Below are 25,028 nucleotides of genomic sequence, written 5' to 3'. Positions count from 1 at the left end.
CACTTGCGAACAGCTTCTGCTTCGGGTGCCACGCGGCAAGAAAGACTGGGGAAAATGGCGTCGGCTGATGCCTTTATACCCGAAGACCAGCAGAGATGACGTCGGGTGAAGTGCAACATCAGCCGAAGCCGGACCCAGACTTTGGAATCCGGCCGACCGAAGGGCTGCCTGACGACAGGACAACCCATTTGTTATGACTGCAGATGCATCCATGAAGGACATCAAGGAGGTGGAGAGGAAAGGATACAAATCAAAGCTTTAAGTATCTTGTCAAGAGAAAGGTAAACATGAGGAGTTTCTTTCTCTCTCTCTCTCTCTCTATTTATCTTAACACTTCCCTATACTGACCAGGAAATGTACAAGGATAAAATACTGTACCATTTTGGTGGAGTTAGGATGAGAGCTAAATATTATTTTTCCCTAAAATAGGCTGAGGGCATGACATCTACACTTTTCTATCAGCAGATATGAAAGCAATAATGCTCAATAGGTGTAGGTGGGTGTTAGAAGAAAATAATTGGCAGCCCATGTTGGTGTTAGTTTTAGCACTGCAGGTGGGGGATTCGTCCATATCTAGTTTTGTATATATGTCTATAATACCCACTTTGATGGGCATAACATTTAGAAAATGGTCTTCACAATCATTTCAGTTAATTGTTGTCTTTAGAGTATATGTAATTATTGTCTTCATTTGTATAGGGTGTTTGAGAAAAAAAAAATGCTTACATTCTTTCTTGCTAGTTGTTGTGTATTTGTGTTTGCAAATTATATAGCGTGAAGTTATTCTATCTCGCCGTTCATTCTTACAGATGGGTTCGGAGCTGATCCTCGGCTCTGAGTCAGCCTATTACAAAGCTCGAGGTCTTCAGCCAGCTCAAGGCCAAGTCCCTATCCCATGATGCACTTTGAGTTACCTCAGATCTAGTTTCCGCTGCAACAGATCGGAGGTTTCCTAGCACAGCTCGGGCCAGTATAGTTTTTTTCTAAAAAAATGTGTAAATTCTGTCTTTTATATTAATACTTATTGATAGTTATTGCTAGTTATAACTTAGATCTTTCATAGCTTAAAAGTTTGGTAGTTCTCTTTCTCCCTTTGGCCTTCATTTTGTATAGGCCTTTAGTATTCCCTTCCCTTCTTGGTGTGCCTTATATATAGATAATTAGAATAGCTTAGTATAGTGTTTTACAAGCATTTATAGATAGTAAGGTGTGTGTGTGTGTGTGTGTGTGTGTGTGTGTGTGTGTGTGTGTGTGTGTGTGTGTGTGTGTGTGTGTGTGTGTGTGTGTGTGTGTGTGTGTGTGTGTGTGTGTGTGTGTGTGTGTGTGTGTGTGTGTGTGTGTGTGTGTGTGTGTGTGTGTGTGTGTGTGTTTATACATTTATCCATATGCAGCCCATTGTTTTTTAGGGGCTACTTACTGCTTATGTTATAGTGTATTTTGAAATTGTTAAAGTTTGTGTGTGTGTACATTCTTGTTGGATAATTCAAGTCTTCTTAGTATAGTAGATAGTGTTATGGCTGACCAGGATAAAGACAAACATCCCAAGTCTGGGTTTAAAAAATGTCCGAAGTGTGAACAAAAGATGTCAGTGACTGATAGTCATGTAAACTGTGTCTATTGTTTGGGTGCCTTGCATTTGCAAGAGAGTTGCTCCATTTGCCATTCCTTTTCAAGTAGAGTTTTGCATGAAAGGAAAAGAAAACTGATAGACAGATGACTGATAAAATCTTCCTTTCAGGAAGCTTTGGGCAACCAGGATAAAATTAGTCAATCTCCCATATCTTCTAAGTCCTCTAAGACTTCTTCAATGGACTCATCGAAATTTAAAAAAACATCGACATCAGCTCCACAGCTTTCGTAGCCGAGCATCCTGTCCTTTCGGCTCCAGTCACCAGTCCTGGAACCGGTATCCGAAGTATTGAAATCTCCTATACTGCAGTCAGTACCACCCTTCATCCACTCATCTCGGTCCTCGATTAGCCTATCTGATTTGGATGTGGATTGTGTGCTGCAGAAGTTGCTACAGGCAAAAGCTTTTGCTAAATTTTTATCGGTTCCGACCCAAGCAGTTTCGAAACCGAAAACTGCTATTCCATCTACTTCTTTTCCTCCTGTAAGCCATACCAGTCCTTTGGAGCCAGAGGAGTTGGAACTGATGATTGTGTAGCCTTTGGAGCCAACGCCTGCTCCAGTGCCATCAGTTCCATTCACTCAAACTTCTTCGGCGCCCATTGAGGAGTCTAGGAGATGACACTCTCTGGTCGGGTCTGGGGAGGATAGTTGGACTGACCTGTCAGTTCCCAACTTTGCATCTCAGGGCCTCGGCTTGGATGAGTTTGGCTCCTACCTCTGGTTTGGAGCCCACTGTTTCAGTGCTGAGGGGATCAGTGGTTTCTTTGGATCCAGCGATTCCTTCTCATCGGGGCAGAGGTGCCGTTGAAGCCATGAGGAGAATAATGTCCCCCAGGACATCCACAACTTCAGGACCCACTACCTCCTCCCCAAAAGTGCCTGTGTCCACTTCTGCCTCTCAGATCCCTTTAAAGCATAGAGACCCTGAGCCTCAGGAAGCCCCACTGGGTGGCCCCTGCTCTTCCGAGACCTCACCAGAAGTTCCCACTGATGAGGTTCCCAGGAAGAGAATTTGCAAGAGGAAGCATCTGGACTCCCCACAGGAGTCTCTCACATCTGACACCGACTTAGATGAATCAGAAGGGTCCCCATGGTCCCACTCTGAAGATATGTCATTTGCAGATATATTAGAAATCCTTAAGTAGAGGGGTGGCTGGAAGCCCACGAACCCTACTGAAGATGAGTTGGTTCTCCTGAAGGCTTTCGGGTCTCAACCCTCCACCTCTTGGATGTCTCCGTCCTTTGATGAACTCATGGAGCTGGTCTCACGAAGGGCATGGGAGTCTCCGGACACTATGGAGTCTGTCCCTAGGAGGCCCAATAAATTTATTTCTGCCCCTCAGGACAAGTCTTTTCTCACTAAGGGAGTGCCTGTTAATACCATGGTGGTGGCGGCAGCCACCAAAAAGGAGATGTCTGAAACTTCTTCCTCTATCCATCCTCCTAACAGAGACTCGAGGAGCATGGATAGATACAGGAAGCGCATGTATAGTTCAGCTACTTTTGCTATGCGTTCACTGAACTATCTTACATGTTTTACAAGATTGCAAAGAGACCTCCTAAAAGAGCTTGGAAATACTCTTCAGGGTTCAGTAGCTGAAGGAGCTTCAGACAAAGTTGCCTCCCAGCTTGCTACCCTTAATTCCATAGTGAACTCATCCATGCCTCTCATTTCATATCCAGCTGATGGAACAAGTAGGGCAGCAGGTACAGGAATTGCTCTCAGGAGACACTCCTGGATGCGCTTATGTTCCTTTGCGGAGCCCTTTAAGTCATCCTTTGTCAACACCCCTTTTGATGGCTCGTCCCTTTTTGGGCCCAAAGTTAAGGAAACTTTGACCAGGTGTGAGCAGAAAGGAAAGACTCTGTCTGCCGTCAGAGTCCATTTTTCTACCCCTACTAGACCCTATCCCAAGGGTCAAAAGGGAGGGAAGATGTGGTTCTGAAAAGCCCAAGGAGCCTTTCTGGACACATGTGGTGAACACCCCTCCAGGAGCAGAGGAGGGGTCAATAATGGAAGACGCCACCCTGGCGGCAGAGGGGGTCCACAAATCCAGGGCGACAGAGACCAGTTCTTTGGGAAGCCCTATCAGCGCTCCTGAAAGAAGGCCCAACTGCCCTACTCTGGAGGCAGTCGGGGTCACTTTTCTTTGTATCCAGACACCTGGCTCAAAATAACAAATGACAACTGGGTACAAAGTATAGTTTCCAGAGGATATATTATTCCCTTTGCCATCCCCCCTCCATTGACAACAAAAATCCCAGACATTCAACCCAGTTACAGGGAACAAGAAACAGTAGAAGTCCAAACATTGCTAACAAAAAGAGTCATCCAACGAGTCTCAGCAGACCAGACAGGATCCGGAACTTAGTCAAGATTCTTTTTAGTTCCAAAAAAGACAGGGGACTGGAGACCTATTTTGGACCTCAGCAAACTAAATGATCTGTCAAGAAAGAGAAGTTCTGGATGGTCACACTTCAGTCGATATTTCCCTTCTTAGAAAAAGACAATTGGATGTCCATGATAGATCTCCAGGATGGGTACTACCATATAAAAATGGCCAGACCATCCAGGGATCATCTGCGCTTCTGGCTGGGAGCCAATCATTACCAGTTTTGAGCCCTGCCCTTTGGTCTCACTACAGCCCCCAAAATGTTCACCAAATGCTTGGCAGTGGTCACGGCTCACCTGAGGCATTTAGGATTCCAGGTGTTTCCGTACTTAGATGATTGGCTCCTCACTGCCACCACCAGGCATCAGCTAATATAAGCCAGGGACATCACTCTTACTCTTTGCAATCAACTGGGCATTACAATAAATTCAGAAAAATCTGCCTTGTCGCTATCGCAACATATCATTTTTATCGGACCAGAATTGGACACCACCACCACCACTTTTAAACTTCCAGCAGAAAGGATATTACTCCTTCGTCAGCAAATCCAGAACATCATATACAGAGACAAGGCTCCAGCATCAGAAGTGCTAAAGTTGTTAGGGATGATGGCATCAGCAATAATAGTGATACCATTGGGTCACATGCACATGCGGATTCTACAATGGCTGCTGTTCACTCAATTGTCTTATCAAGAGCTCCCAATATCTCATCTCATTATAGTAACAAACACATGCAAAAAGGATCTTCGGTAGTGGTTGACCTCTCTTCAAGTAACGATTGGTCGTCCTTTTATCCTACCCTCACCATCGGCCATAGTGACCTCAGATGCTTCCCTGATAGGGTGGGGGGGGCATTTTCAGGGAAGAACAGCCCAAGGCACATGGACCGAACAGGAGACACATCTGCATATCAATGTTCTGGAGATGAGAGCGGTACTTTTAGCATTGCAGTACTTTCAGGACTCTCTCCCTCTGGGGACAATTGCAATTCAGACGGACAACATGTCAGTGGTCTGGTACTTGAACAAACAAGGAGGAACCAGGTCCTATCCCCTTTGTCGAGAGGTCCTAAGAGTATGGCAGTGGGCTGCATCCACTCAGCGCTTTCTGATAGCAATGCACATCCTGGGGAAATCCAACGTGATTGCAGACAAACTGAGCAGGGTAATTTTGTTGCCTCACGAGTGGTCCCTCAAAAAAGAGATAGTGGAGAGAATATTCCACAGATGGGGCCAGCCTTGCTGCGGTCTTTTTGCTCCCCACATGAACTCAAAATGCAGAAGCTACTTTGCCCTGATTCCCCCTCCTGGAGATTCCCCAAGGGGTGCACTCATACACTATTGGCCTCCGGGTCTCCTCTATGCATTCCCTCCAATTCCTTTGATACTACAGAAAGCAAAAGCCCTGGGAAGGACCATCATTCTAATAGCCCCTCACTGGCCTCATCAGATTTGGTTCCCCTTCCTTCGACTTCATCTGTTGGAAGAACCTTGGATTCTGGACCCAGTTCCAGACTTTCTGATGCATTCATTGGGGGCTCTTCATCCCTCTCTTCAGTGCCTAAAATTGACAGCTTGGCTGGACCAATTCCCAACACAGCCAGGTTCCATAACCTCTCAAACGAAATGCAACATATTTTAATATCTTCTCATAAATCCTCTACTAGGAAGTTGTACATTAGCAAATGGAGGAGATTTTCTATATGGGCTTCTCAGAATAACATTGATCCCTACCAAGCCCCCATTTCCTCTATATTAGAATTCTTGACTATGCTTTTCAACAAAGGAGCTGCGGCAGCTACAGTTCGGGTACACATTGCCGCCATCTCTAATTTTCATCTTGGCTTTGAAGAATTGAACATAATGTCACACAAGCTATCCAAAGCCTTTTTCAAAGTGATCTTCCACCTCAGACCACCAGTGAAATCCCATTATACCCCATGGAACCTAAATTTTATGCTTTCATGCATTATTCTCCCACCTTTCGAGCCAGCTTCCTCATGTGATTTGAAATTTTTGTCTTGGAAGTCTATCTTTTTAGTAGCCATCACATCAGCCCGAAGAGTATCAGAGCTACAGGCATTGTCCATAAAACCTCCGTATTTGGTTTTTCATGCTGACAGAGTGTCCCTGAGAACAAATCCTTCATTCTTACCTAAAGTTTGTACTGAAGCTAACCTTAACCAAATCATAGATTTACCAATGTTTTTCCCCAAACACACCAACAACTTAAAGTATATGCTGCACAAGCTTGATGTTCATAGACAGCTCAGATTTTACCTGGATAGAACCAAAGAGTTCAAAAGATCAGAACAACTTTTTGCTTCCTTTTCAGATTTTCAGATTCTAGGAAAGGTATGCCAGTGGCAAAAACAACACTAAATGGTTATCTGATTGCATCACTTTCACTTACTCAGCTGCCAATTTACATTTACAACACAGAATTAAGGCTCATTCTACCAGAGCAGTGTCCACATCCTCTGCTTTTTCTGCTAGGCTTCCTATAGGCAATATTTGTGCAGCAGCCACTTGGTCAAGACCTCATACCTTTATCACTCATTACAAAGTTGATAGGGCCTCCAGGGACAGGGCCTCCTTTGGTTCTACTGTCCTGAATAACATACTCCCGTGAGCCACCCGAGAAAGATGGTGCTTGGGACGCTACCCATCTGTAAGAATGAACGGCGAGATAGAACAACTTCACATAAAGAAGTTATGTACTCACCATAACGTTCCATGTGAGTTGTTCACCTCACCTTCATTCTTACTTCCCACCCTCCTACCCCCTTCAGGGTTTTTTGAGGATCGTGATACTAGTTTTATCATGGTTGCTCTATCTTTCTATGTTTTTTATCTAAAAAAAGTGATAGAATGGCATATGGTATTGCTAGAGGCAGCAGACAAGATCTGAGGTAACTCAAGGTGCATCATGGGATAGGGACTTGGCCTCGAGCTGTCTGAAGACCTCGAGCTTTTTAGTAGGCCGACTCGGGAACCCATCTGTAAGAATGAAGGCGAGATGAACAACTCACATGGAACGTTATAGTGAGCACATAACGTCTTTGTTACTTTTCTTACATTATTTAGGTTAAAGGTAGGCATTTCAACAGGGACATTCAGAGTGAACAAGGCAAGCACAAGAGCTAAACCTTTACTTTATTGAATATGTAAACATGGTAGCAGCAAGAAAAAAAAGTAAAGCAAATGTTATTAGGATCTATAATAGAATCTATCTTAACAAGAAATCCTATCATGTAGGATGTAGTCAGTTAAAACACAGTGGATGAAAGTCAACTTTTAAACCTTTTTTAACCAGTGTACTGTTTAAATTCAACTCAATTTATCTAACACTTAATAACTTAAAATACACCCAAACCTGTGAGTGATGTCACTCTTTCTTCACATTGACTGACTATTGATTTCTCCTAGAGTAGAGTACACCTTAAACTGTGTAGTTAATCAAGACAGAAATAATTATAATGCATATCAAGAACACTTGGCATGTGTAGTGTGATTTAGCAATCACCACAATGACTTTCAATTTCTTCATCAGCACTATATCTTTTGACAGAAATGCTGCAATAGTCAGTCAAGCTGCCTGACTTCCCATTAAAAGTAGCTTAGAGAATGGGCCAACTGTACGTCAGCACCCTGATTGGACAGCGAGCATTCTCCAGCAGGGTACTGATGTACAAGTAATATCCACTGAAAAATAAGTCTGCCGCTTCATGGCACTATATCAAGCTGCCATGGAGCTCAGACAGAAAAAAACTAACAGCCACCATTATCTTACACTCGCTAAGCAGTGCTATAGCTGTTTAGCGAGTGTAAAATAAAAAAGTGTGTGCGTGTGTGTTTATGCCTGTAAGTGTGAATGCGTGTATGAGTAAGAGAGAGATTGATTGAGCTATTTTACACTCTCTAATTAGTGCTTTTCCTGTTTAGCAACTGTAAAAAAAATAAATGAAACAGGAAAAACAGTGTGTGTGTGTGTGTGTGTGTGTGTGTGTGTGTGTGTGTGTGTGTGTGTGTGTGTGTGTGTGTGTGTGTGTGTGTGTGTGTCTTTAAGTTGCTGTCTGCATGTGTGAGTGAATGCATGCACAAAAGCAGAAGAGACTGTGTGTGTGTGTGTGTGTGTGTGTGTGTGTGTGTGTGTGTGTGTGTGTGTGTGAGAGAGAGAGAGAGAGAGAGAGTGAGAGCAAACAAGCTACCCCCCCCCCCCCGGCAGCAGCAGCATCAATTAAGAAATTTCTGCACCTCTCGACCATACCTCTCAACCACTTAGCACCAGAAATCTGGACAGAGACAAAAATAACAGGGGAACAAAGGGTGGAAAATAAGGATGGATTTTAAATATTGAATCAAAAAATCCAGCACGTGTTGCCAGGATAAAGAAGTTGAGCAAGTACAAAGTAAAACAGTAGCAATTAAACACACTGCTCAACTGCAACACAGGCCAGGATCTCAAGATACGCCAAATATGTTAAAAACAGAAGGACTTTATTAAATAATGTGAGCACTTTTGCGTTGTGACTAACACTTCTTCAGACATCAATTAAATCCAACGAAATGTAACATTTAAAAGCCATGTCAAAACCAACCAGAAATCGCAACCAATGCAAATTAATGTTGTTGTTGTGCCTTTTGGCTTTTCCTGGTTAGGGGTCGCCACAGCAGAACTCCAGTCCACTAATGATTGGCAGAAGATTTTTATGTGCAGAGTTGCCGGCCCTGACACACAACCTTCAACGAAGGTACGCCCATTCACGCATGTCTCCACACAGAAGACACTCTAGCTGAGAATCGAACAGGACAACATCTTACTGTGAGGCGACAACGCTACCGCAGCACCACCACCGCAGTACTAACCAATGCAAATGAATAAATACATAAATTAATAATTAACTTCAACACCTTGCAGTAAATGAATTATGCTATGTATACAACTGAATGCAGTGAATAATAAACACTGACAGGGAAACACATAATAAAAAGTTAATAAAAGACATCCTAAGCTCTAATATAACATATACAAGACTTCCTAAGCTCTAATATAATGTATACAAGATGTCCTAAGCTCTAATGTAATGTGTACAAACATAGCCGAAACAGCCTACGGATCTTATCATAGAAGTCTGCAAGAAATATAATCAAGGTCTTAAAATATATAACCTGATATGCACTTACTTGCTGTATGTGTACAAATAATTAATCTCTGCATGGATGTATGCAAAAACAACCTGTTTCTAATGCAATGCATAAGCCATAGTACAGCAAACTTCATGGAACCACGTGACTGCAAAAGAAAGGTCAAAGATTTTAAAGAGATAATACTCTGACAATGCATTGCTGCATGTATTCATACAATAGAACATTAATTACAATAAAACATATATATATAAACAAAAAAAGCTCTTGTGTATGTGTGCACTCACATTATAAGTCTGATGACTTATACACTCCAAAAGCAAATCATTATTTGTGAACAAGGGGTCTGTCCTTTAAAAATAGTTTGAGAGAGATGGCATCATTAAGACCATAATATTTATCAGCTTGTAGTCTGATGATCCATTTTTGCTCCATTTTCTCAGTCCTATTACTGTTGTTGCCCATTCTATGGCTCTTACCCATGACTTGGAGGACATAAAACTCAAAACTATGCTGCGGTCCTGCTTGTAAAACATGTTTGGCAGTTGCAATGGAAGTGTCACATTTCTTGATCTTATATACATGTTCCTTAACCCTCTCTCTCAATGTCCTGTTGGTCTTGCCAACATAAAATTTGAAGCACACAGTACAACATACCAAATATACTAAGTCACTGGCCGAGCAATCTGCATAAAAAGTAAACTTATACTGTCTCCCAATAGTTGGGTGGGTAAATGTATCCTTATTGGCCATATATGAGCACATATTACAGTGTCCACAACCAAACATCCCACTCTTTTTACTTATATTCAAATGTTCTTGTGAAGTGCAAATAACAAAGCCTTGTTCTTAGGGGTGTATAATTCTTATATGTAATCCTGGGTCTCAGTCCTACTATTCAATTGATATCTACATCGGTTGTCAAAATATGCCAATTCTTATTGATAATACTCAATATATCTTTGTTGCCAGAGGTAAAAAGAAGGATCAATCTACAATCAGTCCCCCGTGCATCAGTCTTTTGAACACTCTCAAGAGTAGCATCTTTTGAGAAATTATGTTTCCCCCTATGCCTTCTTTCTACTATCAAGACATGTTCACATTCTTTATTCTTATAACCTTGATGTTTAAATTCACTCATTAGTTCTTTAGAGGATGTTTCTATTGTGTCTCCATCGTTAGTGAGCTGTGACAGGCATAAAGCTTGACCTTTTATTTCTCCAACAAGGTTTCTTATAGATTCCAGTACATATTCAACCATTAATTCTAATAAGTGTAACATCTAAGAAAGTGATCTGTTCAAATGAGATGTGCATGCCTCAAAAAAGAAGTGGTGGACTCTAGATACAACAGGTACTATTGAAGAGTTACAATATCACCTGTCCATAACAGAAATATATCATCCACAAATCTTTTATAATAATACAGATATTTCTTGAATAGTACATGATTCAGGGCATGCTCCATTTCCCATTGTGCCATCACAAGATTGGCATAGGAATTGGCATATAGAGTACCCATGGCTACTCCCATTTTTTGTACATAGGACACACCATTAAATAAAAATATACTGTTCTCCAATATCAATTCTGTAAACAAACATATTAGATTGATCTGACTAGATGAATAGTCTGATTGTGACCCAAGGTATTCCTTCAAGTACTCAATGCCGACGGTATTTGGAATGCAAGTAAAAAGAGAAGGATTTTAAATATTGCTGTTATAAACTTAGAAAGTTGCTAGAATAACGGTTTCCATTAGCATGCATTTTCTGTAGCAGAGATCTGTGCGTATGAGTGAGTGAGATGATTGCTGGCAGCAGCAGGAGTATAGAGGTTTGCATACCTCTGGACTTTTCAGCTGAAAAAATCTGGATAGAGCCTAAAATAAAGGGGGAACAGAGGCTCTAACGGTGAAACAGATCTTAATCATTGCTTTTATAAAATTACAAATTTGCTTTAGTAAAGGATTTGTGTTAGCATGAATTTTTTAAAGGAAATAAAAGTCTGAAACTTAAATGTATGTCATTATTTAGTAACAACAATCTCCAATGACTGCCAACGGACCAAACAATTTTGGAGTAAGGGACCAAATAATTAAGTAAATACCTGGTTATTTTTTAAAGTGTTATATTTTGGATGTAAAATGCTTCCTCCAACACCATTAACATATACTACAGCAAGTTTGAAACATGAGGCAGAGAAACTATTTTACATCAAAAATATATTAAAAAAAAAGAGTAAAAAAAAATAAGCAAGTAAAAGACAACAAGTTTACAGAGACTCCATTCTCTAAGGGTAATGATGCCCTCCAGGGTGTATGTTAATGTGCTTATAAATTTGTTTAATTTAACTTGTAGCTTTTACTTCTGCTATGTAATAAGGTGTCATAATACCACATAATTGACAGTGGAGCTTTTAAATGGGCATGAATTTTTTGTGAATTATTTTTACACTCTGTGCCACCAAAACCACTACTGCTTCCTACTTACCACGTTTGTGTAACAATACTCAGCAATGTGTGTTACTAAAATTAATCCTGTATCAGCTCTGTGGTAACTAGGCCCCTCACTCTGTCTCTAAGGTGCGGGATGGGGATAAAGTACCCAGAAGGAATGCAGCTGCTGTGTTGTCGGCATGTACAGAAAAGTGTGGTAGAGAACACATTAGGTTGTAAAAGGGTAGGCCACAGTAGCAGGTGGCATGTTACCATAGATGTAGATCATGGCCTTGCACTGCTCCACTGAATAATCCTCAAGGGTGGGGCCTCCATATAGGCATGTCACCAGAAACATGAGAATGTTCACCTGTCCAATCAACAGCTCCAAGAGCAAGCATGGAATTGGCATGGGTGTGTAGGGCATAATCTGTCCATCCACAGTATGATGCCCTGTCTCACTCTCTGTCATTAACCTGACCCTTAGCTGGCTGAGAGGGAAAAATGGGTCAGCTTGGTGGGTGGAGAAAAAGAGACAATACTCAGCAGAAGGCAGCAAAAGGCAGAAATATATAAACCCATTTTCTTCATCACTTGCATACTGTAAAGCCATTGGTTTGTGCAGATAAAGTAGTCAAAGTCCATTTGACCTTGCTTGATGAGTTGTGAGGGCAGGGTTCTTCTCCTTCTAGTTGGCTGGTTGTTATTACAATGACTATTACTATTATTATTATTATTATTATTATTATTATTATTATTATTATCATTATTATCACTGTTATTATTATTTAAGTGAAAAGGAAATTGTATGTATAGTTGGTCAACTTTCAAGAACTATCCATCTATATTTTATGATAATTATAAACTATTGTGATTGTTGTGTTTAGAAAATGCTATTTTGTATCATTTTGCAGAGTTCTGATCTGTAGGCACTCAATCCAGCAGTGATTTCTCTAAATCATCTTGTCAGGCATTCCATAGTGTTAAAATGATACTTTATAACAAATATTGTACTAATTTACGTTTTTATCCCTCAACAGAACTGAACCCAGTGGCTTCTCTGCCTGCACCCATCTGGCCCATTTGTTCCATGCTAGCAGGAACCAAGAATCCCTGGACAAGCCAGGAGCCTTGCAGCCCATTTGTTCTTGCCTGGGAATCCCTATTCACCTCATCTGCTTCAAAGAGAGAGTAGGGGTAGTGTGCACACCAGCATGCTATTCCTGTGAGGCAGCCTAACCTCTTGTCTGGTGGAGCACCCCCCCTTTCACTGTGGTGGCATTTCCAAGCTCAGCTATAGATATGGCCTGAAGGAAAGCATGCCTCTACATTGTCAATTATCTTTGCCTTACTGTGCCTTTTGCATATGGTAGTGTGAACTTGTTGGGCTCATGCTCCATGAATTGAACACCCAATGCTCCCACTAGGTGTCACCCATATGGTGAGCCAGAGCTACCCCCTTCCACACAGCATGGGTGAGTCAGTAACAACTGCCCATTCCCATCTGCCTGCACCAACTCCTATGGGCACCCAAGCTGGTGCTTGAACTAGGATTACCTGTGACATAGTCAGGGATTTATTCCTCTATTCCACAGAGCTGCTTTTTATTTATTTGTTTATTGCTAATAAAGGATATAGTGCCTTGCAGAAGTGACAGATTTATGAAAGGTTTGTATGCCATAGAGTGATAGTCTTTGGTTAACAGTTTCTGTTGCATATACTGTTTTCATAGAGGACCTTGTGCAGTATTGTCAGTATTGACAGAACAGTGTTTTTGTTCTCTGTAACTATAAAATAAGCTTTTTCTTAGGATATTTTTGAGAAATATTTAAACATGTATAGGAAAGAGGGTAGGTTGATATGAATCACAGATAACGTAACAGGTAAATAACAATAATCTGTGACCAAAGAAGGGCTCAAAGATAAAGAAGAAGAAAGACTAGAGTAATTAACAGAATAATTTTAGCGGCTGTATTTAGTAGTAGTATGTCATGCCAAGCAATGTTTCTAAAAAGGATGTTAGACCCCGGGATCACGTTAGTCGCCCTGCTAGACAGGGGTCCAGGGAAGTAAATAGTGTGGTAAGAAATAGCCACGGAATTGTTATGGCTAGGCTTGTATAGGCCCTAGGGCCAATAGCCTAGTACCAACCTATGAACCTATGAACCTGACTGACAGCTGCTTTCTGTTTTGTCATAAAAATATAGCATCTTGGTAAAAGATTGCTGCGTTACTGTTTTCAGTCAAGGCACTGTGTGTTATTGCTGCAGTATAGGCAGTAAAACATCATGCGGTCTATGACCTCTTCCTGAAGGTGTAGAGGTTTCAGAATTTGTTATATAAGCTGGAGTGGGTTAGAGGACACGGTCCTCTGCTTGGTGACTGTGAAACGTTCCATCACCTGCAGAAAACCATTTATCTTGAAAATAATCTTCAGTCAGCAAGTCTGGTTTCATTCAGCAGTGGTTTGCTTAAATGTTACTTGACAAACTACAATTCAGGGAATTTTGCTAGAACCATCACAGTCAAGTGTAGTAGAGAAATAGTCAAACTACATGAAGTTCAGACCTACCTGTACATGTGGAATTGGGCTACAAAAAAGGTGAAAAAGCATTATGCTTGAAGATGCCAACTATAGACCTTCTCTTATTAATCTTGCAACCAGAGACCCCTAACTTTGTGATAATAAGTTGTGTTAAAAATGACTTAGTATGGGATACAGGATAACTGAAATCTGTACAATCTGTTTCTTTAAAAGATAAGGTAGTTCCTACTATTGTCTGTGGGCACATATGCAGAAAATAAGGTACCAATGATTCAAGTTAGCCAGTGTCTAAAATCAACCTTACTGCAGTGCTTAGTGTATATCCTATTCTTTAACTTGTAAGGTTTTCTGAAAATTTGATTAATTGCCCTATTTGCATGAATTACCATGTGTTCAGTTCTCTTCTAATTATGCTGTCCACTGCATACATAAAAAACTATTGATTATTTTTTTGCCAGATTGTTAATTTAACAGTTTGACAATTACATAACTAATTTACAATTACTTACCTACACCAATCGAGTATAATTACAAATGGAACCCAAAGTGATGTAATTACCACCTGCTTGCCCATGAGTACTCATGCTGTAAACATAGTATATTTTGTCTTTCGCATTCCGAACCAAATTTTACAGTGGTTTTATTTTTAAATAGGTGCATAATGATGCACCCAAGCACTTGCTTTTTATATAAAACAAGAGGTTGTTTCTTACCTGTAGACATGATCTTTAAGGCACTACCAACAGCACGTAAAAACAACACCCTCTCATACAAGGCAGAGCTCCCTGCTTATGAAACATATGTGAAGGAAATTGGAGTGGCATACAGCTGATAAGCAAAGTGATTAGCAGAAAAATAATTAGCTCTTGTGCAAATGAACCTTTCATGCAAACTGCACACACAAGGAGGAATATAACCTACAAATATGTATGTTTTGTTGTAGATGTTGCTGAATCACCACAAAACTTAAGTAGTTAATAATTGTGCAAAGCTTGTGAATGAGTTCTGCAGTGTGCTGAGGAATTACAAGGGCTACAAAAAAAACATATCAGGCTCATTTATTTATCCAACTGTTGCTTGTTGTCTATATCAAGTAATAACATATTGTAACCAATTAAAAAAAGTGTTATAGTCTGTTGCTTAATTTACATTTTTACTATGCAAAAACATCCTAGGTGCCATAATACCATGCAAAAATATCATGATAAAATAAGTCTACTTACCCCCTCCATGCATCTGGCATAAATATGGAAAACGCCAAACATTCCCAAGTCCCACAGCAAAGGAAATACAAGCAAAGAAGAATTGTAGAGAATTGTCCCATGCTTGTCTGTTCTCTGTCATCTCTGACAACTTCTGTATCCCTGCTGCTGAATGACCTTCTAAGCACACTTTCAGGAAACACTCTTCATAGGAAGGCAAAAGGGTTCTGAAAGCAGTTACCAAGGTTTCATTCCTAAGCCTATTATGTGAAATATAAAGGAACCCTGCGGAAAATATTATAGGCAATGAAATAAAAAATGCATACAGGAGCCAAAGCAGTGTTCTGTAAAGTAGCTAAGCTATGCTTTCTGAAGTCATTTTAGGACAACCAACAAACTAGGTAGGTTTGATATTCATATAGTATGCCTATAATATTGATATTGCACATCAGTTCTCTTTAAAATGTTAGACTTTGGTTACAGCTCCAGGACTAAGCAGTTGGCATAATGGTTAACGTTTACCTCACAAACACAAGGTACAGGGTCTGATCCTCATGAAAGGGGAATTTATTACTCTCAAAATGACCCACAAAAGCAGTTAGCTTACTACTTACCTATGAACATGCTACTTTGATTTCTGATGATGCATTGTATGGCTATTGCTTTAATTCTGCCAAATGTTCGAGAAAGTGCCATCATGCTTAGAACTGGTTAGCTATAGCATTCATTCTCACTCCACCTTGTCTTCTCCTGTTAGTATTGTATTCTTTTCTTTGCATTATTTATTAATGAAACACACATTATATAAAAGCTGGAGCTAAAGCCTTGAAGGGCTCATCTGTACCCATAATGTTTTATCACAGTGGTCACAGAGGAAGAGTATGACGTTATGGCAGCTCCACAATGTCTAGTTGAGTATAATCTGGACAAAGCTTCATCTGGATGAAACAAGCTGGTATAACCAGAAACATTATAATATTAAATGAGACAGATGACTGTTTGCTCTCTGGTTGTGATCTAATTTTGAGGATGGCCACTGCTGGAGTAAATTGAAATGTTTGGGTTACTCACCAGTGAAGACGGTTCACTTTCAGACATGCTTTCCATTACTCGCAGTGCATAGGTCATAGGTCAGTACAGGTACTGACATCTGTGACTGCATGGTCCCCATATAAGCAGCATTGACTTATACTTTTTCAGCAAAACCATCATCACTTGATTATGATTTGTATAGTCGTCCCCTGCTCTTTTTTCGTGTACAAGTTAAAATTTCTTTTTCAAAGGGTTCAGTTTATAAATACCGTGCCATGCCTGAAAACTGTCCATGTGGATCAGTGCACTTCCACAGTCAACACAAACATACATAAATAATATAATATAATATAATATACATAAATAATATAATATAATATAATATTATTTCTAACCCAAACAAATATATCATGAATTATAACATAAAATAAATGAATAGATTTCTAAACTACACAAATGTATCATGAATTAGTTAGGGGTTTTTCTGGATTTTTTTTTTTTTTGTTACAACTGTGGTAAATCTACACAGAACCAAAGCACATGCAATTATTTTCAGTACAGAAGTAGCACAGATGTTGAAAAGGAAACTGTTTTAGACACACACAAACATACTAGTCAAGGTATATGGCTTTCATGGGATGTTACTTCTTGTCAGAAATGCAATATTGCCATAAAAGTTTGGAATTTTCTAAGAAAAGATGGCCTTAGGGCAGAGATTTAAAATATTGACATATCAAGATGTGGAAGAGTCAGGAGACCTATACCAAGTTCAAATGAGCGAAGCTTGTCAGGAAAATGATACTACTGAAATATTTGTTGATGCTGACCTATTCAATAACACCCCTCTGGGTTTTTAGCAAGTAATGTGGCCGTTGCTACTAAAAACTATTCATCAGTTTATATTACCCACCTTTATGTGTTGCTGAACACTGAATTAGTCTGGGGAAACTTTCAGAAAGAAACTCATGCGTGGATAATGTAAAAATATAGACTGTTCCAAGGAACATATCTAGCTCATGTCTGTATAATTTTGACCATGATTCACAACTACTGGATAAATTTGTAAGTTAAGAATAGCTAGGTCCTGTAATCATTTGATTAGAAAATAAGTATAGGACCAATTAGATAGTAATTAGTATTTTTAAGAGGATAATGATCTGTTCAACAATTTTTATTTGAATTTCCTTGCAAAGGGGTGTGTTTATAAAACATATATATATATATATATATATATATATATATACACACACACACACACACACACACACACACACATATATATATATATATATATATATATATATATATAAGTATCAATGTGCTTTGCAAAATATTTAGTGAAGTATTGTTATTACTCAATTATAAAAACTTAGGACTGGCTAATTACTGAAATGTGTGCTGATATCCATCTTGTCAAGAAAGACTGCTTCATTACAACTACCATAGACTGAAATTATATAGCTTTCTTATTTTAAGAGTGTTCAGTTTTTGTGATCTTGGAGTGCCAGTCTGGTCTGGCTAGTGACTAAGTGGTACTATACAAGTAGGAAGGTATGGTGACACTGAAAATGTATTATTAACCCTTCAGGGTCAACTTTACCCTGTCGAAGGCCGACAATATTGAAACTGATATTGTCGGCACCAAAATGGCGAAAGCGAAAGTCATCACGCATTCAAATGGAAATCTCCGTAAGGGGAGATTTCCATTTACTGCAATGTAGTGCGATCTCGGAGTTGGTATATTTAAGTAGCTGGGGGTGTGAGGGGTGCAGGGGCTCTTGCCCCCTGCATAGAGCAATTTCTGTTGTGTTTGGGTGGCTTTTTGGGGGGGGGTTGTGTTCGATGTTTGGGGGTTTTTACATTTTCGTCTCGATTATTATGCTGTAGACAGTTTGAGTATTCGACATCGTAATATAAATGCGCTCTTCATGGGTTAATTATGTGTAAATGTTAAACAATATAAGCCATGATTTGGTTACTGCTGTTAATACAACACTGCAAGGAACTAAGCTGAGTACAGAGTGTGGAATTCTAAGATGTCAGTGTCTATAACACTGATTTCCAGGTGTACGCTGTGAAGCTTGTCTGGGTACAGCAGCTGCTGATCGTAGCCCAACACAGCAGTACACATTTTCCACATGCTCCTAAGGCTGTTTGTGGTTTATACAATGAGAAGCAATATGGCTTTTTGTTTCATATTGGACTAATACAGCCTGCTAAACAGTTTTTCATCAGAAAAAGTTGTCAAAATTGTACATCAGTTATTTTATTTTTAGAAGCAGTAAGTTAGGAAAAAGGCAAAAATGAGTACTGCAAATTATAAGAAGATGTCAAATATAAGAAGATCTCAAATGCGCAGGTGAAAGCTGCTCTCGCTAAAGCTAAAAACACAGCATCAATGGGACCAGATGGTGTCCCCGGCTGTGTGCTACACGAGCTAAATGAGGAATTAAACCCACACATAAGGCAGCTGTTTAATCTCAGCCTTACCACAGGATATGTGCCCAAGGAGTGGCGTACGGTAACTGTGGTCCCACTCCACAAAGGCGGTGCCTCTATGGACCCTGGTAATTACCGCCCCATAAGCTTAACAAGTCTAGTCTGCAAAGCTATGGAGAGGATCATAATGGAGCTCATAAACAAAGATTTAGGGGACTTGCAGACATTGGAACCGACCCAGTTTGGCTTCGTCAAGGGAAGATCATGCCTTTTGAACTTGGTCGACTTCTTCAAAACAGTCACCAAGGCCATTGATGAGGGAAAGGCAGTCCATACAGCCTACCTTGACCTTGCAAAGGCTTTTGACACAATACCCCACTCGGGTATTGTAGAAAAACTTACCAGCTTAAATGTAAACCCATATGTCACAAGATGGGTTGCAAACTGGCTTAAGGACAGAACCCACAGGGTTAGAGTTGCTGGCGCTATGTCAGACTCCAAGCCGGTCACAAGTGGTGTCCCACAGGGCTCGGTCCTTGGCCCCCTGTTGTTTGGCATTTACTTCTCAGAAGTACAGGCCAACATGGGAGGACTTTGGCTGACAAAGTTTGCAGACGACTGCAAACTGGGTGCCATAGTGGAAAGTGCATCGGACACGGATATCCTTCAGAAGGCACTCACGGAAACAGATAGCTGGTGCCAGAGCCATGGCCTGAAGTTAAATGCCAAAAAATGTATAGTCATACCCTTCGGGAAAAACAAGGTAACCCCAAGCTACCATATAGGTGGCAATCCACTAAGCACAGAAGAGGTTATCAGGGACCTGGAGACCCAGGTTGACAGTGGCCTTTCTTTTGACACTCACATTGCTAAAGTGGTTAGAAAGACCTTCTACATTGCCCACCTGATCATGAAGGGATTCACATCCAGATCTAGTGAGGTCATTGTTCCCCTGTACTCTTCACTTATCAGACCAATGATCAAGTACAATGCCCCATTCAGGATTTATCTCACCCGACATCTGCAGCAATTGGAGAGACTTCAAAAGTTCCTCACCAAAAGGATAAAGGGACTCCAAAATCTGTCATATGCTGCCAGATTGAAGAAACTCCAGCTCTATTCAGTCGCATACCTTCTGCTCAGAGGTGACATGTTCCTGACATACAAGGCCATGTTCAACCCGGAATTAACGGACATGCTCCACCTCAAAAAATCCAAATCCACCAAAACCACTAGAGCAAGTGGCTTAAACCTTAGCACGGATATAAATAGGACATGCTGGAGGGATAGATTTATCACTCAGAGACTCCCTATACTGTGGAATAAAATCCTGGTCCATGTGAGGCAGAGCACCTCGCTGGCTCTGTTCAAGAGAAATCTTGACCTGTGGATGGGAGATCGTAGGTTTACCCCGGGAATCATCTCTGTGTCACTGCTGGACAGAGGCACAACAAACTAATGGGCACAGTATTTTTTCATATAAGGGGTGGCGTAAGCCACAAAAATTTGGGCAAGGCTTATAAATGCCTTAGGGTAGATAGCCTAGTATAAACCTATGAACCTATGTCAGTGGCATAGGTGGTGAAAGAGAGTATAAACTTAAGAGAATCTCACATTGGTCTGAAAACTGGGAAGATGGCAGCTGCCTTGGGTGCAGCGGATACACAGATCAGTGAATCTGGAGATGCCATAGTAGTGGCTTTACATTCAGGGCATGCAGCAAGCATACAACTCATAAGATTGCCAGATGATCTCAAATGAACCCTGGACTGTAGACGCTGGGGAAATGGATCAAATGCCTGAAGATTAAAGCAGTTGAGAAAAAAATAAAATAGCCTAGAGAGAGAGAGATATGCCAAACTTGCACAGAGGTAGGGGAAGTGAGAAGAAAGAAAAACGCAACACCAGCACCTGAGGCAGATGCTTATTCTTCACTAGATGCATGTGACTAGCAGAGATGAAGACCCAGTCTTGAATGTTAAGGTCAGTTCTAACCTGTTACCTTAAAATAAAGAGGGAGATGACTTTGGCGGTTATATTTGGGTATTTGAAAGTATGTGTAATCACTATCAGACAGATCAGGGGCAATGGTTCATGATTTTATGAAGACATTCACACAAAAGGCAATGTATGTTATAAGTAAAATGAATGATGAGTAACATTGCGATTATCTATTGGTTTAAAGTGTTCTGTGTGAATAGCTCAAGTCAACACGAAACGCTTACAGGAAAAAATTAGGGAACATAGATGGAAGTCAGCAAATTCACAGCAGAATTAAACAGTTTAATAAGTGGCTAAGTGGATGTCAGATTATTACTTTTTAAATATTGGGAAAACTGTAAGGAAGCAAGCACTCATTACTTTGTTTCAGGATATGAGAATCTGGTTGGCAAACAAGGAGTGAACCACTCCTAAAGAGATGTATAAATAACTCCAAGGATCACCACTGGCTGAACAAACAGAACATCACACTTTAATATATAACAAGGAAAACAGTAAGCGCTTTCGCATTACTCAGAACGCTTCTTCAGACTGTATCAAGTTCAAAAAAACAGTTCAAATAAATAGGAATAGTGCATCACATGTCACTTGATTAAGTACTAACCAATCTATTCTAAAAGCTATATTACACTTACTACTTCACTTAACTAAAAGTTCCTGTATGTATAGTAAAACTAGTCAATATACTAAATATATATAATTTAACAAATATTGTAAAAACATTCTATCATCTAAAACTAAGATAAAAACATAAATGTATATGTAAATAAATACAGTACTGGCATAACATGACAAACACCTACTTCATATCAAAAAAACTCTTTAAGATCTATGGAACACTATGAAAGGAACTAAAGTAGAATCTATATGCATATAAATACATACCATCTATTACAAAGCCATCTAACATATAAAGTTCTGTCAAAGGGACTAAAGAGAGTAATATTTGTATGTACAAAAGATGTCAACGAATACATAAAAACATATCAGTGGGGGAGGAACAAAAAGCAAAAACTCATTAAAACTAAAAAAGGAAATAACTATGTATCAGTGGATATACATAAAATAGATACATTCATCTATTCACTGACCTGTCCTTAAGAAAGGGTTTCAGACATAATTTCTCATTGAGTCCATGCCCCCTATCTGCTTGGAGCCTGAGTATCCACTTATTCTCCTCTTTTTCTGTGTAGTTCCTAATGTCTCCTACTCTAACGCTAGTAGGAATAAGCTCTATCACTATAAAATTTAATTTATGGCTTATATCATTATCAGTAGTATGTCTTGCTAGAGCATTATGTTCATCTTCTCTCCTAATAGCATACATGTGCTCTCTCACTCTCTCCCTCAGGGATCTATTGGTCATCCCTACATAGAATGATTCACACTTAATGCACTGTGCTAGGTATACTAAGTTTCTTGATTTGCAATCAGCATAATGCTTAAATGCATATATCTTCCCTGTATCGGGATGTCTAAAAATATTAGTATTTCTTATAAAAGTGCATTGATTGCAATTCCTACATGCAAACGTACCTTGCCTGTCAGAACTTATACTATCATGTGTACTATCCTCATAACAAAGCATCCTCTTGAGAGACTTAGTATTCTTATAGAAATATTTGGGCTTCTCGCCTACGAGTTGTGCTATATCCTCATCTATTGTCAAAATATTCCAATGTTTACTGATTATTTAATTAATTTTCCTATTATTATTGGTAAATGGAATCGTAAGTCTACATACCTGCTCATGGGCATCATCTCTGTGTCCGAGGTCTGCCTTGCTGGAAAAAAGGCATACCTCTATCCTGTCTATCAATAGAAAGTGTATCTAGTATCTCACTGTATTCCCTGTCTTTATAGCCTCTCTCTTCCAATTCATGCTTAAAATGACTCACTGTCCTATCAAAAGTAGTATCTCAACTGGTCAGTCTAGAAATCTTCAAACCCTGTCCTTTAATTATGTTATGATAAATGTGTGGGGGATGCATACTACTCCTATGTAGTGATGTATTTTTCCTGCAACTCTTTCTAAAAAGTTGTGTATGTATACCATTCATGTCCATAGTTATAGATATATCTAAAAAATCCATTTCTAGCTTCGACCACTTGGCTGTAAAGTTAAGGAAACTAGTGGTACCATTAATATAATCTATAAAGTTCTGCAAACTTTCTATACTCCCTTTCCAAACCAGAAAAACATCATCCACGAAACATCTGTAATATTTGAGATGTTCTTCATACAACATATTATCTATAACGTAGGAGTATTTCCAATGTGCCATTACCAAATTCGCATACGAATTGGCACAGGGAGTCCCCATTGCCACCCCTTTGACCTGTAAATAGTAGCTATTATTACAAGTAAACACATTGTTGTTAAGTATCATTTCTAATAATGTCACTGCTCTCATAATAACTTCTGTAGGGATGTTCTTTCTAATTAGAAACAGTCGAACATATTTCAAGCCCATGTTATTAGGAATACTTGTAAAAAGGGAGGTAACAGCCAATGTGACTAAATAACAGTCAAAAACATTCAAATCACTAAGGGCAGAGTCAGAAAAGGTCTCTAAAAATGTTGTATGTGGTATTAGTGGTATCTACTATCGGCCTTAATGTCTTTTCAACAAAAAATCGACACCGTCTCTATTAACCAACCTCTGCTTGACACAATGGGTCTCAGAGGTGGTTTCAATAAATATTTATGGACCTTGGGCAGTCCCCTGAATATCGGCATCAATGGTTTCTCAATTAGAAAATAATTATAAAGTTCACTATTAATCACATTAGACATTAACAAATCATACAATTCACCATTCACATCCCTAATGAGTTTATTAAGTAGGCTACCATTGAGTTCCTTATATGTATCCATGTCACTAAGCATTTCATCTATTTTCATGTTATAATATTCTTTATCTAAAAGCACAACTGCCCCTCCCTTATCTGCTGGTCTAATAACTATATTAGAATTGGCTGGCAGAGTTTTCAGGGCTTCTAGTTGTTGAGTTGTCATGTTAAAAAACTCCCTCTTACAATTTACTTTATCAATTTCAAAAACATTCAGTAGCTCTCTCTCACAGGCCTTCTCAAACGCCTCTAACATTAGATTAACCGGTCGTGTAAAGGTAGATTGTTTCCTATGCATCATATGCACTTTACTACTTTGATTTTTAAACATCAGTTTCAAATTAACATTCCTAATAAACATTTTAATGTCTGTAGTCAAGTCCACAACTTTAACTGACATCAAAGGAATAAAGGATAACCCCTTATTCAAAAGAGAGCATTCAATTTCATTTAAAATATATCTCGAATTGTTTATAACTAAGTCTGGTTTACATGCCCCAATACCTTCTTCTGGAACTCGTATTGTTCCTCTGAAGTTTTCCGTTTCCTCGCTCGAGGTGTGGATGTCTATGCTTGCTTCTGTTGCTCCCGAATGGGAAACGGAAAAGGGAGGGAGGTATTTGAACTAGCAGAGGGAACTTGCTCATCTCCTACTTGTACTTTCTTCCTTCTTACATCTACATTCAGTCCCAACTTCGTGGCACGCGTGGTGTCTGCTAAAATATAAGCTGTATTTTCATTCACATTCAAACCGGAACCCACTGCTGCTTTTTCTATAGTTGGATTCACCTCTACTTCAGTACGCTTAACTGTAGAAGATAAAGTCTTAGGAGCTGCTAGCGATAGGGTGGTGGATGGATTTACTCCTCTGATTGGTTCCCTCAGCCAACTGAAGACATTACCATGGTGAAAATCTAAAATGTCTTGTTCTAACTTCTTCCTTTTGGTTTGAAGTAGCTTAAAATAAAGTAAGGAAATATTAGTGTTTAGTTCCAAATCAAATGTAGCCAACTCATTACTGGAAATTAATCTTTCTAAATCACCTCGAAGGGTTATAATTTCAGCAGTTAATTTTGCTTCTATTAGCATATATTGCTCCACCAATAATTTAATATAGCCAAAACTGGTATCCAGATTAAGTTTTTGCCACTTCGATAAAAGCTCTGGATATGTGATACCAAATGTGGGCATTTTTAATATTCTCAAGCCTCTTGGTATGACCTGGAAGGTGACACATGCGTCCATGTGTCTCCTTTGCCACTGAATTGCTTTCACCTTCGCCAACTTGTTGTCTAACTTCCTCTTGAGTTGCAAAACCACGATGTTCATCTCTCGGTCTGATATTT

General features: G+C 39.6%; 1 protein-coding gene across 1 annotated transcript in view; it reads right to left on the bottom strand.

Annotated features, from left to right (window-relative positions):
- Positions 1–15,539, bottom strand: part of LOC122793970 (sodium- and chloride-dependent transporter XTRP3-like) — a 438,952-nt gene extending 423,413 nt beyond the window's left edge. Inside the window, exon 1 of the mRNA XM_044062027.1 lies at positions 15,379–15,539. Coding sequence (XP_043917962.1) covers positions 15,379–15,499 — 121 coding nt within the window. The 5' untranslated portion in view covers positions 15,500–15,539. The remainder of the gene's footprint in view (positions 1–15,378) is intronic.
- Positions 15,540–25,028: the final 9,489 nt, after the last annotated feature.

The sequence above is a fragment of the Protopterus annectens genome, chromosome 2.part1, assembly GCF_019279795.1.
Source record: "Protopterus annectens isolate FY-2018-M chromosome 2.part1, PAN1.0, whole genome shotgun sequence".
In the NCBI taxonomy this organism is placed as follows: Eukaryota; Metazoa; Chordata; order Ceratodontiformes; family Protopteridae; genus Protopterus; species Protopterus annectens.
The sequence above is the reverse complement of the archived record's forward strand: the minus strand, read 5'-3'. Positions and strand labels throughout refer to the sequence as shown.